The sequence below is a fragment of the Epinephelus fuscoguttatus genome, linkage group LG1, assembly GCF_011397635.1.
Source record: "Epinephelus fuscoguttatus linkage group LG1, E.fuscoguttatus.final_Chr_v1".
Classification (NCBI taxonomy): domain Eukaryota; kingdom Metazoa; phylum Chordata; class Actinopteri; order Perciformes; family Serranidae; genus Epinephelus; species Epinephelus fuscoguttatus.
In genome coordinates, this window is record NC_064752.1 from 35,923,632 (window position 1) to 35,937,693 (window position 14,062).

At 42.6% G+C, this 14,062-nt stretch overlaps 1 protein-coding gene across 6 annotated transcripts in view; it reads left to right on the forward strand.

Annotated features, from left to right (window-relative positions):
• The window catches only part of kif21b (kinesin family member 21B), a 77,449-nt gene that overhangs the window by 19,235 nt on the left and 44,152 nt on the right, over positions 1 to 14,062 (forward strand). For 5 of the 6 annotated variants that reach the window (XM_049572955.1, XM_049572982.1, XM_049572963.1 and 2 more), the window contains exons 2-6: positions 10,270 to 10,492; positions 10,685 to 10,867; positions 11,785 to 11,934; positions 13,368 to 13,502; positions 13,667 to 13,864. In XM_049572955.1, the coding sequence (XP_049428912.1) occupies positions 10,270 to 10,492; positions 10,685 to 10,867; positions 11,785 to 11,934; positions 13,368 to 13,502; positions 13,667 to 13,864 (889 nt within the window). The remainder of the gene's footprint in view (positions 1 to 10,269; positions 10,493 to 10,684; positions 10,868 to 11,784; positions 11,935 to 13,367; positions 13,503 to 13,666; positions 13,865 to 14,062) is intronic. The other variant, XM_049572975.1, reaches the window with a different exon arrangement.

The window sequence follows — 14,062 nt, forward strand, 5'->3', positions numbered from 1 at the left end:
CACTTGGCTCCCATGACAGGCACCGGCAGGCCTGGAAATAGAGGGCAACACTTTTTAGTACAGTTAATGTTCTTTAGAAAAATGATTAAAGCTGGCTTTGACCTGCAATGCAGTGCAGCACAACACTTACTCAGATGTTTCTGTGGAAAGTGAAAGTGTTTGTTCTTGTCACGCTGTGTTCTCAATCTGAAGGACTTAATAACATAAAAGCATGAGGCCGGCCTCCATTTATTTAATGATGAATATACAAAGTCATGGGTTGTTCCCGCCTGTCAACCTTCTCCCACTGTAGACGTTGTTTTGCACTAATAATGAGCTGTTAGACAATATTGTGCAACGGACACTCCTGGTTCAGTATTTAGGAGACAGTGGTGTCTGCATGAGTGCCAACAGTCATTACACAGAGGAAATGAGGTGTGTTAGAGAGAGGAGAGAGGAGAGGGGATGCGATGACAGCTTTGACACTCGTCTCTCTGCTGAGTGGTTATTAATGAGTGGGATGACAACAGGGGGATATTAAGTCTCACCACCTCCTACTTTGTCAGCCCATGTAGAGAAGAAAGGAGAGAGCAGGGCATCGGTGTAGGGTGCAGTCTGCTTTTAGCTGGCAGAATTATTGCATCTATAAATCCCGAAATAAAAGTCTTTGGTTCACACACATTCATACCAAAACTATCTCATTGTAGCCAGTTTTTCCTGCAAGCAGGAGTGCAGAGATTTTTTTTGTGTGCCTTTATCCAATATCCACCCCTCTTTTAACACTTTTTTGGTCTCCACCAGCTCCTGAGGGAAGTAGGTGGCTCTTTAGCTGCTAAATGATCCATATGTTCACCTGCTAGTGAATTTGTCTGGTGCTCAGCAGGTAGTGCACAGATTTATCAGAGCTTTGTCACTGAAAACAGCTGCACGTGCACCTGAAAACTCGGAATGATGATAAACATCGACCTTAAGGAGCCTGTAGAGTTAGGTGATAATGATCTGTGGGTTCGTCTCTACAAACCACTTTTTCTATGGTCTCTCATAGACTGACCTATCTCTACACTTAGTTTTAACTCTGTGCCAGCGCCAGAGAAAGGTCTCACTGAACCCATCAAACTTTTGTACTAAGGGAAAGATGCTCTGGGATGTTTCTGTAAATCAGTCACATCTGTCATGGGTAGTGCTAAGTCCAGGATACAGTGGCAGTGCTCTTGAAAAATAGTGTTGAGAGGGTACTTGTTTTGGTTGAACATTTGCTTACACGCACAATCTACATCCTGTGAGTCAGACCACTTTTTCTTTATTACACAGCAATTTTAACGATCGCTAATGTTAAATCAAAAGATTAGTGCAGCTTTAATGCGTTAGCTTCTGTCATCTTCACTGCATTTGGCTTTGGAAAATCAATCTTTTGGATGCAGACACGCCACTCCCATCAACACAGAGCTCTGCTTGATTGCCTTCGTCTGTTTCACACATTCATATGTGTGTGACATGAATAAGTACAAAGAATGTGTGTCTGGCTTTGTTTGGAAAAACAGAGCTGAGAGATAAAATATGGGACAGGGTGAAGGAAACAAGAAGAAGTGGCTGTTGTCCCTCATCAATCAGAAGAGTTCAGCCTCTGATTCTCATGAACGAGAGGATCTTGGGATCAGTGCACCCCCTGCTTCCTATAATCTGACCCTAAAAACACAAAATCAATTGTAATTTACAGCTTTCCTGTGCAGACATAGTTTTCTACTCCTGTATCTTCCATTCTGCACTATCAGTGTCTTTCCAGCTCTGTTAGTCACCTGTAGAGCTTTAATTCTCTACCTGTCAGCACAACCTTTCCTGGATGGAAGACTGACTGTTGAGGCGTCTGTCAACAGTTATTGGATCTGCTGTGTAATCGAAGAAAGGGGGTGACTGTGTTTGCATTTAAAACAGTTGTTAAGAACCAGACACATTGTCCTGCGTCTCACACCGAATGATGGATATGTGTTTTTCTATTATGAAGGCGATATTTGATCGATGGAAAGACAGAGCAGTGGAGGGAGAGGAAGTGGCGGCGAGGAAAAGTCTACATTAGCGATTAGTCTCTGCTTGTTATCAGGGGAAAGAGGAAATGGAACAGGCCCCTCTGCTGCTTCTGCCATTCAAGCTTTTGTCCCAACAGTCTTGTTTTCACTGGCAACAAACTGTGGGAGGGCTGCGAAACGGGCAGAGGTGTGAGGAAGAGGACAAGAGCAGAAACAAAAGAAGGGCCAAATAACGTTTTCCCGTACAGGGGTGATAAAGCTAAAAACATAACAAATAACAGGGAGCAAGGGGGGGATAACGAGGGAATAACTCTTGATTGGGAAACCTGATGAGAGTAGATGTTGTTCCGTGATAAATGGACAGTGTTAAAGGAAATGAGGACGCAGCGGCTGGCTTCCTCCACTGGCTCTGTGCCAGAGGAGAGACAACAGAGCTCTGAAACACTCACAGCTCAAGAGAATACGATTAACTCCGTCGCTTCATGTGTGTGTGTACTGTGTCTTTACAGGAGTGTTTGCATTAGGGAAATGAGCTCTTTGGCTATCACCGCCCTCTTCTTTGAAGGTTGAGTGAGCATGACCACACACACACACACACACACACACACACACACACACACACACAGTGTAACACAGACACTCACACAGGCATTACTGGCACTCGCTGTCATTGGCAGCGATCGCAGCGGGCTGATTTTATTGGTACTCTGGGCTTGTTGGTAACAGCCTTGGCATTTGGTCCAGGCTATTTTCTGGATCGTGATTGGACAGCAGGTCAACAGTTGAGTTTTAGGTGAGGATTACTGTATAATTGGAGCATTAGCATTTTGTAATTCACAATTCTCACACCACTAGAAAGCCGTTATGTTTTACTGGGGTAAACACACACATATGCACACACACACACACACACACACACACACACGCAGCTGCTGCACATCAGCAGTCTCTGAGCTGTGTGTGCAGTTCCCAAGGAAACTGGACCATCCTAAAGTTTGCCAGCTAAAGAAAAAAACTGGAAACTAGAGTCTCTATTTCTGTTAGCATTCAGAGTGTGTTAGTGTGTGTCCATAGTGAAAATACTAATACTAATGAAATGTTTTCTTCATATCCGAAAATGCTTTTTCTACAATAAAAATCAAAATCTCAAAAACTGTTTCAGAAGACAAACATTTTTGCCAAAATTTTCAAATTAAATAATGTTTCATGACTTCCTGAACTAGATCAGACGAGTTCTGATTGAAATGTGACCAAACATTTGATGCCAGCATTCAACACTTGACACACATTGATACTTAATGCTGTAAACCTATTTCAGCCTGTAAACAGTATAACATTATGGACGACATGTATCCACTTCCTCCTCCTGTGAAAAAATGATGCCAAAATATTCCAGATACAGCCACAGTCATCTTGCAGTGGTGATGTTATTTGGAGCCAGAGTCTGCATAGTAGCAATCTTCATGGAATAGAGTTCCTGCCCATACATCCGTGGGACCAATCGCAAGCAACACCATTTATCCCAAGCAAGGTGATTGGCACACACAGCTGTCAATCGTGATGTCAGGCCCCCTTTTTATACCATCAAATAACTAATTAAAACTAAACCTATCAGAAAATCTTACACTTGAACACACATAAGCATGGTGAGAACTACCTTAAAATGACAGAACCTATCTTTGGTAAAAATTATTTGACGTGTACTTTGGGTTTTTAGTTTGTCTCATCTAAGGGGAACTGGGATGTTTTGGCTTCACTTTTGGGACACTGTCATGTCGCACATCATTATTGCATAGTCTATGTTTCAGCCCTACACATAAGCCACACATCTGGCATCACATGTTGCTGATCCTCCGCTGCTCTTTTCTTCCTCATTTTTTACTTCATGAGCCACCTCTACTTGTGCTTGCAGCACAAAGTGACACCATCTTAACCCCATCTGTACATAAAATGTGGCACTCCTGTCATGGGGGCACTTGCGCCTCATTCTGCTCAGTGAGACCGGTCTGGTTGTGAGGCAGCAGTGTCTCCATGAGCCTCACAGTATGTTTTGTGATGTGAGCTAGATGTGGGAATGATGGAGCCTCACAATGGCAGTTGTAGGATACCCTGCTGTTTCCACATTAAGGAGACAGGAAACAGCACTTCCAAAAAAAACTTTACTACAAATACACCTGTCTTATTTAAATCCATTCGTACTCATTCATGTTTTGTACTGCTTTGCTGCCTGACATATCACATGCTGGCGGGTCGGATTTCATGGCACAGGTTCTTTTTTTTGTTTGTGTGATGCTTTCCCCCATTCAGCCTCATTCTGATGCAAATCTGCTTGTTTCCTTGCTCAATCAAATTTAAAAGAAATCTGAAGTCTTTTACAATTTGATGAGGGATGCTGTAAATGTCAGGAAGGTCTTGAGGACAGTATTTAGTATTCAGAGAGGTTGCCGCTTCCCTCATGTTGCAGATTACTTCACTCTCAAGTCACGCATCAATGACTTTTGCAGCTATCAGAGTTTGACATGGCAATTACTCTGTGTGTGTGTGTGTGTGTGTGTGTGTGTGTGTGTGTGTGTATGTGTGTTTGTTTATGTTTGTGTTTGTGTTTTTTTATAAAGTCTAATTAGCACTATTGGGTTTGATAATTATTGTAATAAGTGAATTCCCTTCAAGTTTGTGGATAATGAGTTTCTGACTTTTGTGTGTGTGTGTGTGTGTGTGTGTGTGTGTGTGCACATGTGTGTGTGTGCGTGTGCGTGTGTGTGTGTGTCTGACAGAACTAGGTTTAGGGTCCTGACAATAGACTGGGGTAATGAGTATTGTATCTATACATTCATCTGTATATAAAGAACACAAGTACCAAAAAAAGGTGTGTGTGTGTGTGTGTGTGTGTGTGTGTGTATGTATTGCTTCATTCAGGGTTTGTGTTTAGTCTCCAGGGTATTTAAACCATTTTCCTATTAGTGTGCAAAGATGAGGAGAGATAGACGCCTTAATTTGCCGCATCAGGGATCCACAATCTGCTTCTCTGTGTTTCACTCTTTGCCTCTGCCTCATACAGACCTTTAATCACGGTGTTGTGGGCTATTTTTAGCTGCCAAATGTTCTTCAGTGGGTGTGTGGTCTGAATCTCTGTGTGTATGGTGCGTGTGTGTGTGTGTGCGTGTGAAGTGTTTGCTGTTCCGATCAATGTTATGGATCCCATCTTTTGTTGGCGCAGCTGGCTTAAATGTTCATACAGCTGAGCCGTGTGTGTGTGTGTGTGTGTGTGTGTGTGTGTTTGTGTGAGAATTGATTATTTATAGCTGTTCCATTTCTTCTTCCTGTGGATCACTGACAGGCTGTCGTTGTTTCTGTGTCTCTTTGTTGTGTGTGTGTGTGTGTGTTTTTCTATTCTCGTTTGATGCAGAGCTTGTCAAGATGTTCCTGAATTCAGCCGTACATGTCTTGGGAATGTTTTACTCCTCTGTGATAATGTAGAAGACACTCAGAAGAAGCGTGTAGAGCGCTAAATCTAGACACATATTTTTTTATCATGGAATATTTAGGCCATCTGCCAGTGCGTATTTTCATCATTATGTGGTCTTTCTCTAATGTTTTGGATCAATTAATCATTTAATGTATAGAATGAGTAAATAGTGAAAAATATCTGTCACAATTTCCAAGAGCTCCAGCCGATGCCTTCAGTCTTAAAATCATCACATCTAAGAAGCTGGAACAATGTTTTGCATTTTTTTATAGGATAAAAAGAAAGATCAAAATTGCATGATCATTTTGCTTGTGCAACAGCTAATTAGCACTAGGAATATATCTTCATGTGGATCAGGGGTGTTAGATCTATTAGACAAATTTAAATATGGCACATTGGCCAAATGCCTGCTGACGACACTACACACATTTATACTAGATGTACGTTTGTATGTTTCCACAAATTCTCAATATACAACAGAACAAATTATCAGTGTAGCCTGGAGGTTAAAGATTTTTTGTTAACCATGTTCACCATCTTAGTTTAACATGTTAGCATGCTAGCATTTGCTAATGGGAACTAAACACAGACTACAGTTAATTAGGTCTGCACGTATTTGGAAGTAAAATTCTTACCTGATGATATTGACGGGAAAAGAGGGGGATACACCAAAGTCTGTAGGTGTCATCCCCAGAGGACCATGAATGAATGTCTGTACAGAAATGTAATGGATATCCAGTAATTGTCGATAGATTTCAGTTTGGACCAATCAGTCAACAGACACTGCCATCCATAGAGCCCTGCCACTAAGATGACAAGGCTAGCATGAAGAAGAGGATATGCTCTCTATAGAATATACTCTATTGTTTTGGTGCTTTGCTGAAGCACATCTGCAGTGTCCAGGAGGTGAACTGGCACCTCTCCAGCTACCAGTCCACACACCATATTTGGTCCAGACAGGGACTTGAGCCAATGACCCTCCAATTCCCACCCTACAGTAAGTCCCTATGGACTGAGCTTTTTACGCGTTCTGGTCTCAGCTAAACTCAACGCCACAAAAATTACCTAGTACTTCCATATCTGGAATGCTTAAAAAATGTAAAATCGAATCACTATGTTGGCCTGACATAGACATTATAAATTGGCAAGGACTTAAGTGTCTGTACTGTGTCAGAGATTTGACAGCAGAGACAAATCCTGCTGTGGCTCCCCAATCAGTCAGCCAGTGGTCAATGTGAGATGAGGGGAAGTAGAAACAGAAATGCACTTATTGTCTGCAGGAAACAAGCCAAATCCAAAGTCAGTAGTAGTATTGCTGAGATGTCGTTTTTGTTACTGTAAGTGATGATGAAAAGTTAATTATCCTAATGGGGAAAGGACTGATGATAGCAGTACGTGGTGCCTCGTGGACATTCTGCGTATATAGATGTGATACTCAGGTTCTTTCTTTCTGTCTTTGTTTTTGTTTTTCCCCTCTTTCTTTCTTTCACTTTCTTTCGCTCTTTCTTTTAAATGTCAGCTGTCAAGTGTTTCACCTAACACTTCTGACCTATAAATATTGCAGACAAAAGACTGACAGCATTGAGTGTAAACAGAGAGAAAAGGAGAGAAGAATGACCTCCAACCCTTTTACGATACAGCTGCAGCTCTCTCTCACACAGACTCACACACACACACACACACACACACACACTGTTCGTCTTCTGATAAGTCCATTGTGCAGAGCCAATGCACTCCTCCTGCTATATCCACTTTATGTTAATAATTGGCTTAAACAGCACTCATGTGGGATCTGTGGTTTTAGATACATTAACCTCCGTGTCAAGGTCACCTCCACCAATGAAAGGGACTCATCTGTCTGCAAGCTGCTTTCTGTGTCACACTGTTTTATTAGGTGGTTGGGGTTAGTATGCTGCTGCTGAATTGGACTATTCTAATGTGTTTAATTTCTTCCTGGAAGACCCCCTTTAATGACGCCTCAAGGCCTGAACAAGGGCCAAAAAATGCTGTTGTCAGCTCCGTGTGTGTGTTTCCGCAGCACTATAACGACGTGTGGTGAAAGGATTGTTGTGTGTGTGTGTTAGCGGTGGGTGTGGTTCTTCATGCATGCTTGAGAGAAACCATGTGTGAAGTGAAGATAGTACAGGTTGTTTTTGCACTGTGTGTGTTTACAGTATTTGTTTCTAGAGTCACTGTGTGTGTCTTTGTGATGTGTCCACTATCATGACAGCAGCTGCACATGGTTGGGGATTTCTCTTGTCTTTTTATGACTCTACAGTATACAGCATATGTGTGTGTCTTTGTTGGAGCATCCCATAGGGAGTCTGTGGTGCAGTCTCACTGTGCGGGGGAGTTGATTTGCATCCCCTGAAGATTGAACTAGGGGGGTTAGCATGTGTAGAGGTGGACCCAGAGCTCCGATACTGCTGGCTCACGGCTTTTTCCACAGCTTAAAGTGATTACCTCCCCACTGTGTCCACATTGTGCCTCTGAAAGCCTAAGATTAACTGTGGTGCCGTGTGACAGATCTTCTGTTTTATATACATTGCGTACACCCTCAGTTTTCTCTGCAATGTTTTCTCGTAAGTAATCGGCCCTGCAGCACAAGCAAGTAAAAAGTGTCACCTCTTTAACAGCTACATCTCCTCTTATCAGCCACACTGCCCCCGAGGCTTTCTGCCGTTCTGCTGGCAAACATGTTAAAATGATCCTAAATTTAAATACTTGGCCCTCATTCTGTCACCGAGTTCAAAGATGTTCAGGCTGCTTTCCGTTGCACTCATCTAATCAGGGATTATTTTACAACTGGGATGTCAGGTGAAAGCAATTAACTACAATGAACTACCTGTCAGGATGGAAAGCCCAGCAGAACTCAGAGTCCTGAGCAGCAGGATTAACAGCCAGCAATGACTTATCAGCCAAAGTCTGCCACATCGTCACCAGTGGCCTTATGTGTGCTAGTTTCTCTCAGAAATGTCCTTTTTTTATGCCTCGTTACTCATTTCCTACACATTCTCAGACTTTCTAAATCAGCAGCACAAACAAAGTGCTGAGCTTTGTCCTTGGGGCTGTTCTTCTGTTACAGATTTCTGTTTAGTTCCACTCTATAAAGTTGTGTGAATGTCTCGTTTGTCCTACGTATCTAACACACACATTTAGCTCCACTTTCATCTGCCAGTCAATCAAAGTGATGGTTCATTTGGATGAAACTGTGTTTGAGCAAGGTGTGAACGGGTGGACACATGTTATACGACTGGGCTTTGTGAGCCGGCTCCGGACCAATGGTTGCCACATGTCTGACACTGTCTGGCCTTGATTTAAAAGGGTGGACATGGGTTTCTGTTTATTGTTGTATGATTTATTCAGATCCCCATCAGTTGTTACCAAGGCAACAGCTACTCTTCCTGGGGTCTATGGGTCTGAAGTAATCGTTTTGGATGATAATGGTTTCTATAACAGTAGTATGTAGATGTTTAAGCCTCCTCAACCATATACATTCTCTTCTTCTCAATTGCGGAAACACTTTTATAAGGGAACAAAGCGATAAGTCATAAACTTACACCACTTTGGCTCAACTGTCAGCTCAAACAGACGACTCTTAAAGGGGAACTCAAACGATTTCACAGAGTCTGTTGGAGTATGACTGCATGTGGGAAAAACATAAATAAAATGTGATTAAAAACCACAACATGTATGTTAAAACACGTATAAAGCCTTTTGTAGCTTCAGATGGAGCTGACAAAGTTGAATACATTTCGTCAAGTGATGTCACTTGAGTCAGTTGGCCCTGAACACTATCCAGGGGGATAACGTTAAAAAGAAGTGACCTTTGTAGTCTGTGGCCTAAAGCCTAAAGCTACCTGCTGCACACCTAAATCTGTACAGTTAAGTGAAATATTGCATTGTGGGTAATGTAGGCACCAGATTTTGACAATGTATGCAGTATAAAATACTATATCTCTGATTCCAAGGAATCTGACATTGTTGTAGAAGCATAATGCTAAATTGGTGCTGTACACTTTTAATAAACTGAAGGTCTAAAACTTTGGCTCTGGTGTAATTCTGTGGAGTAGCGGTGATGTTTGCAGACCCAGGTCTTGCATGAACAGTGATAACATAGGTAAAAGGAATATTTCTCTGAGAAGTGTCAAACACACTCACAACATGTGGATTCAGAACAGTCACAGTGGATTCCGGTGGAAACCAAGTTTCATGGTGAATACAAATGAGTTTGGATTTATCTTGCTAGTGCATTCTTCTATTAAGGTGTTTTTAAGGTCATATTTTTTTCTCTGCCAAGGAGGTTATGTTTTCAGTTCCGATTGTTTGTTGGTTTGTTTGTCAGCCAGATTATGGAAAAACTACGGCCCGATTTTCATGAAATTTGGTATAAGGGTGGAGCATGGGCCGGGGAAGAACACATCACATTTTGAAACAGATCCAAATCACGGGGTGGATACAACATTGTGAGATCAAGCATTTGGCCTTAGTGAAGGTTTGCACCCTCTGAGTGCTTTTCTAGTTTTTTACAAGATAATTATTTTAATGCTTTAGATTTGGATGTTTTCCAGTATCCCACTTGAAAAGTTTACACTAGAAATGATCATGAGGTCAAAGCAGAGTGTGACTAGTGCGTGAATCAGAATGTCATGCATGATCTGCATTGAGCAAAAAATACATAAAAACATTTCAAGCTGAATCACACAATTCGTGACACCCATTTTACATGTTTGATTTATGATGATGTCTTCTTATCCATTCACTGTCTGTCTTTCGCCTTTTCTTCTGTTTTCCTCCCAGGATTCGTCCTCAGATGGCAAAGGAGAAGATAGAGGGCTGCCATGTGTGCACGCTGGTCACACCAGGAGAACCACAAGTTCTCCTGGGTAAAGACAAAGCCTTCACCTATGACTTTGTGTTTGACATCGAATCAGAGCAGCAGCACATCTACCAGACCTGCGTGTATAAGCTCATTGAGGGCTGCTTCGAGGGCTACAACGCCACAGTGTTCGCTTATGGTCAGGTATGACATTGGGGCTGGGGTTTTAATATTAATGGGTGTTTGATGATTAATTTATAGGATAGGAAAAGTTTAGTTTAATTAACTTCCTCTACACATATGTAAAAACATATTTCTGTGCATAGATGTAGGATGTATGATGTTTGGAGAACACGGGAAATGAAATCTCATTATGTTTGATGTGATGTGTTTCAGACGGGGTCGGGGAAGACCTACACCATGGGGACGGGCTTTGATATGAGCCTGGGCCAGAAGGAGCAGGGCATCATCCCACGGGCCGTTCACCAGCTGTTTGAGGGAATCAAGAACAGGAGGGTGCGCGCCCAGGAGACTGGCGGCCAGCCACCTGAGTTCAAAGTCAGCGCCCAGTTCCTTGAGGTGGGTGACGTACACACATAGACATAACTGGATGTAGAGCATATCTCACATTCTAACAGTTCAGTATTGATAGTCTTTCTCGCAAATATGTGTGTGTGTAGGTGTGTGTGCACTGGGATGGATGTTGGTCCATATTAGCGCTAACCAGATGGGACAAAACAGGGAGACTAGAGGATCAGCCCCCTTTTCCACAAACAGGAAGTGACAACCCAATGACAGATGGGCAGGAATGCCTGCTTGTGCTTTGTTGGTCCTGATTAATGTTGGCCATTACCTCGGACATTATTCCTCATCACTGTGGGGCAGAGGAGGGATAAGAGTGAGGGATAAGAGGGAGGCAGGGATGCTTGTGTAGGAGCAATGCGATAATATGACAAGTAATTATTCCCTCCAGAGGTTGCTCGCAGGCAAATGTTTAGGTTGTCTCTGGGGGCAGACGACTGTATGTATATATGTGTGTGTGGGGGTGTGTGTATTATCTGATTACTTTAATAAGCTTTACAAAATGATATTTCTTTTGAGCTTTGTCTTATTTCTTTCTTTTTCTGTCTGTCCTGCTCACTGTTGTGTGTTTTGTACATTCTCAGGTCAAAAGGTTATCTTTGTTGATGCTAAACAGATGTCTGTCTGTGTGTGTGTGTGTGTGTGTGTGTGTGTTTGGCAGTAGGTGGGAACAGCTGAGCTTTCAGCTGACCTCTGTGGCCCTTGCCCTCGTTGGTTTCTGAGAGGTCGTTCTTTTGACCTGTGTGTGAAAATAAGACAGACAGCTGCGAGAAATGTTGAATATGAGCAGAATATATAAATCTGCTTATTAGATCATTACGTTAATGGTTACGTTATGATCAGGGTATTGCCATAGTATTGGGTATGTATAAATTGTTTAATGCAAATGTGTTTGTGGCTTCTGTTTATTGCAGTTGTACAATGAAGAGATCCTTGACTTGTTCGACGGAGCCAGAGATCCAGAGAGTCGCAGCAGGAAGTCCAACATTAAGATTCATGAGGACAGCAGCGGCAGCATCTACACCACTGGAGTCACCTCTAGACTGGTGCAGTCAGAGGAGGAGGTGGGTGTGTTGGTGTTTTTATCATATGTGCGTCATCTGCAGTCATCATCCTGACATTTTCATTGTCTTTCTCAATATGTAGTATTTTGGTACACTATATATTCTAAAGCAGTCACTCCTCTGCTGACTTTTCTTGGTCTAAGGGTCATAAAAGTTTAGAAAGCAATTAAAAAAAGGTCAGATTTTTATTCAGTTTAACATCCTGCACTGCTATGGCTCGAACTGTAGCATATTTGATACTTATTCTAACACAGTATCATGTTTTCAGAGCTTACTTTTGCTTTTATTGTTTACAAAAGCACATTTAATAACGTACTCATTAAGATTCAGTCTGGTAGTTTTAAATACCTTCAGTTAAGTAAGTTCAGATCATTTGTTCAAAAAAATAAGAAAGCTGGAGACTTCAAAATTCCCATCATAAATGATCTGTTTTGAAGTTTTCTGTAACCATGGAGTCCAGTTGCATTGCAAGGGGTTAACTGTGAAAACATGAATGAATGCTGACTGGTTGAGGCAGAATGTGGGAGCTGCCACAGATCCCCAGCACCCCCCAAAATCTGACAAGAACCATGTGGTGGTCAGTCTTTAAAAACAGGAAACAGGTCGAGCATAATAAGGGAGACCTGGCACTGATGTGCTGCCTTTAAGTCAGACTGGTTAAACATGAGGCTGTTTTATGTGAACAGTACCAGTCTGTTTTAGGGTAGCTTTCTTGAGAAGTTGCCAGACATCAGGAGTAAATGATGGTTGCTTAGAAAGGAAAGAGATCAGCAGTGGCAGTGTGGAAGAAGGAGGATATGATTGGGGTCAAGAGGGCAGGAGAAATGTCTGCTAGTGGAGATGTGACGAGCCAGTGACAAAGAGGTTAACAGGTGGTGATTTAGGGGGAGGGCTACAGTAAATGCTGGCTGGGACACCTACGGTTTTATTCAGCTTCTTCTCACATAGATGAGCAGTGAGAAAGATGTGAGCAGACTGATGAATGGAAGCAGAGAGGAAGGAGAAGAAAAGCTAAATTTGGGAGAGGTCATGCATGCATTAAACTGCAGAAAATTCAGACAGCTGAGAGGAAAGCAGAGACAGATGGGCACTCCTGTGGAAGAGAGAAAATGTCAAAACAGGGGCAGGGAGGAGAAGTGTGGAGGCGATGGAGTGTGGAAAGAGACAAGGAGTCAGGTTAGGGGTAAAAAGCAGGAGAGGACACATCAGCAGAGAGGACAAAAATAAAATAAAATTGCAGTTTGAGTTTCCCGTCTACATAAAATACGCTGACATGGGTGTTTTCAGAAAACATCTCAGGTGGTGATCAAAAAAACCCCCATGGTTATCCTTTGTTTTTGTTTATGACGCTACATCTTTTTTGGATAAAGTTTTCTCTTCAGTTCAAACTGAAAAGTCATAACCAAATGTCCTCCACATTGTGTGTGCTGCAGCTGCTGCAGTGCCTGAAGCTCGGCGCTCTGTCCCGCACCACAGCCAGCACCCAGATGAACGCCACAAGCTCCCGCTCGCACGCCATCTTCACCATCCACCTCTGTCAGATGAGAGTGTGCCAGCAGGCTCAAATGGTGAGATTTGGGGTTTAGATGGTGCAGGGAAAACTGAGAAATAAATAAATAAATATTGTATTAGTCATAATAGCATTAAATGTGATGAAATAATTGCTATTTCCGAGTAAGACGCTGCGGCTCACGAACTCATTTCCAATTTTTTTTTTGTCCACCTACGCTAGCAGAACGGCGGAGGAGGAGGAGGAGGAGGAGAGAACGGGGAGGTGAACGGCGTGGACTCCAGCCCCATCGCTCAGCCAGAGTTCGAGACGCTGATGGCCAAGTTCCACTTTGTGGACCTGGCCGGCTCTGAGAGGCTGAAACGCACAGGAGCTACAGGGGAGAGAGCGCGGGAGGGAATCTCTATTAACTGTGGACTGGTGAGACAGACACGAACACGAAGTGTGTGTGTGTGTGTGTGTGTGTGTGTGTGTGTGTGTGTGTGTGTGTGTGGTATGAAAGAATATATGGAAGTTGACAAAGCATAAATCAGTTCTTCCTCTGCCGTCTGTACCTGGATGTTTTTAAATGCTGTTGCATACTTCTCTTCTGCTTTCTTAAATGTCAGCATGTTAACA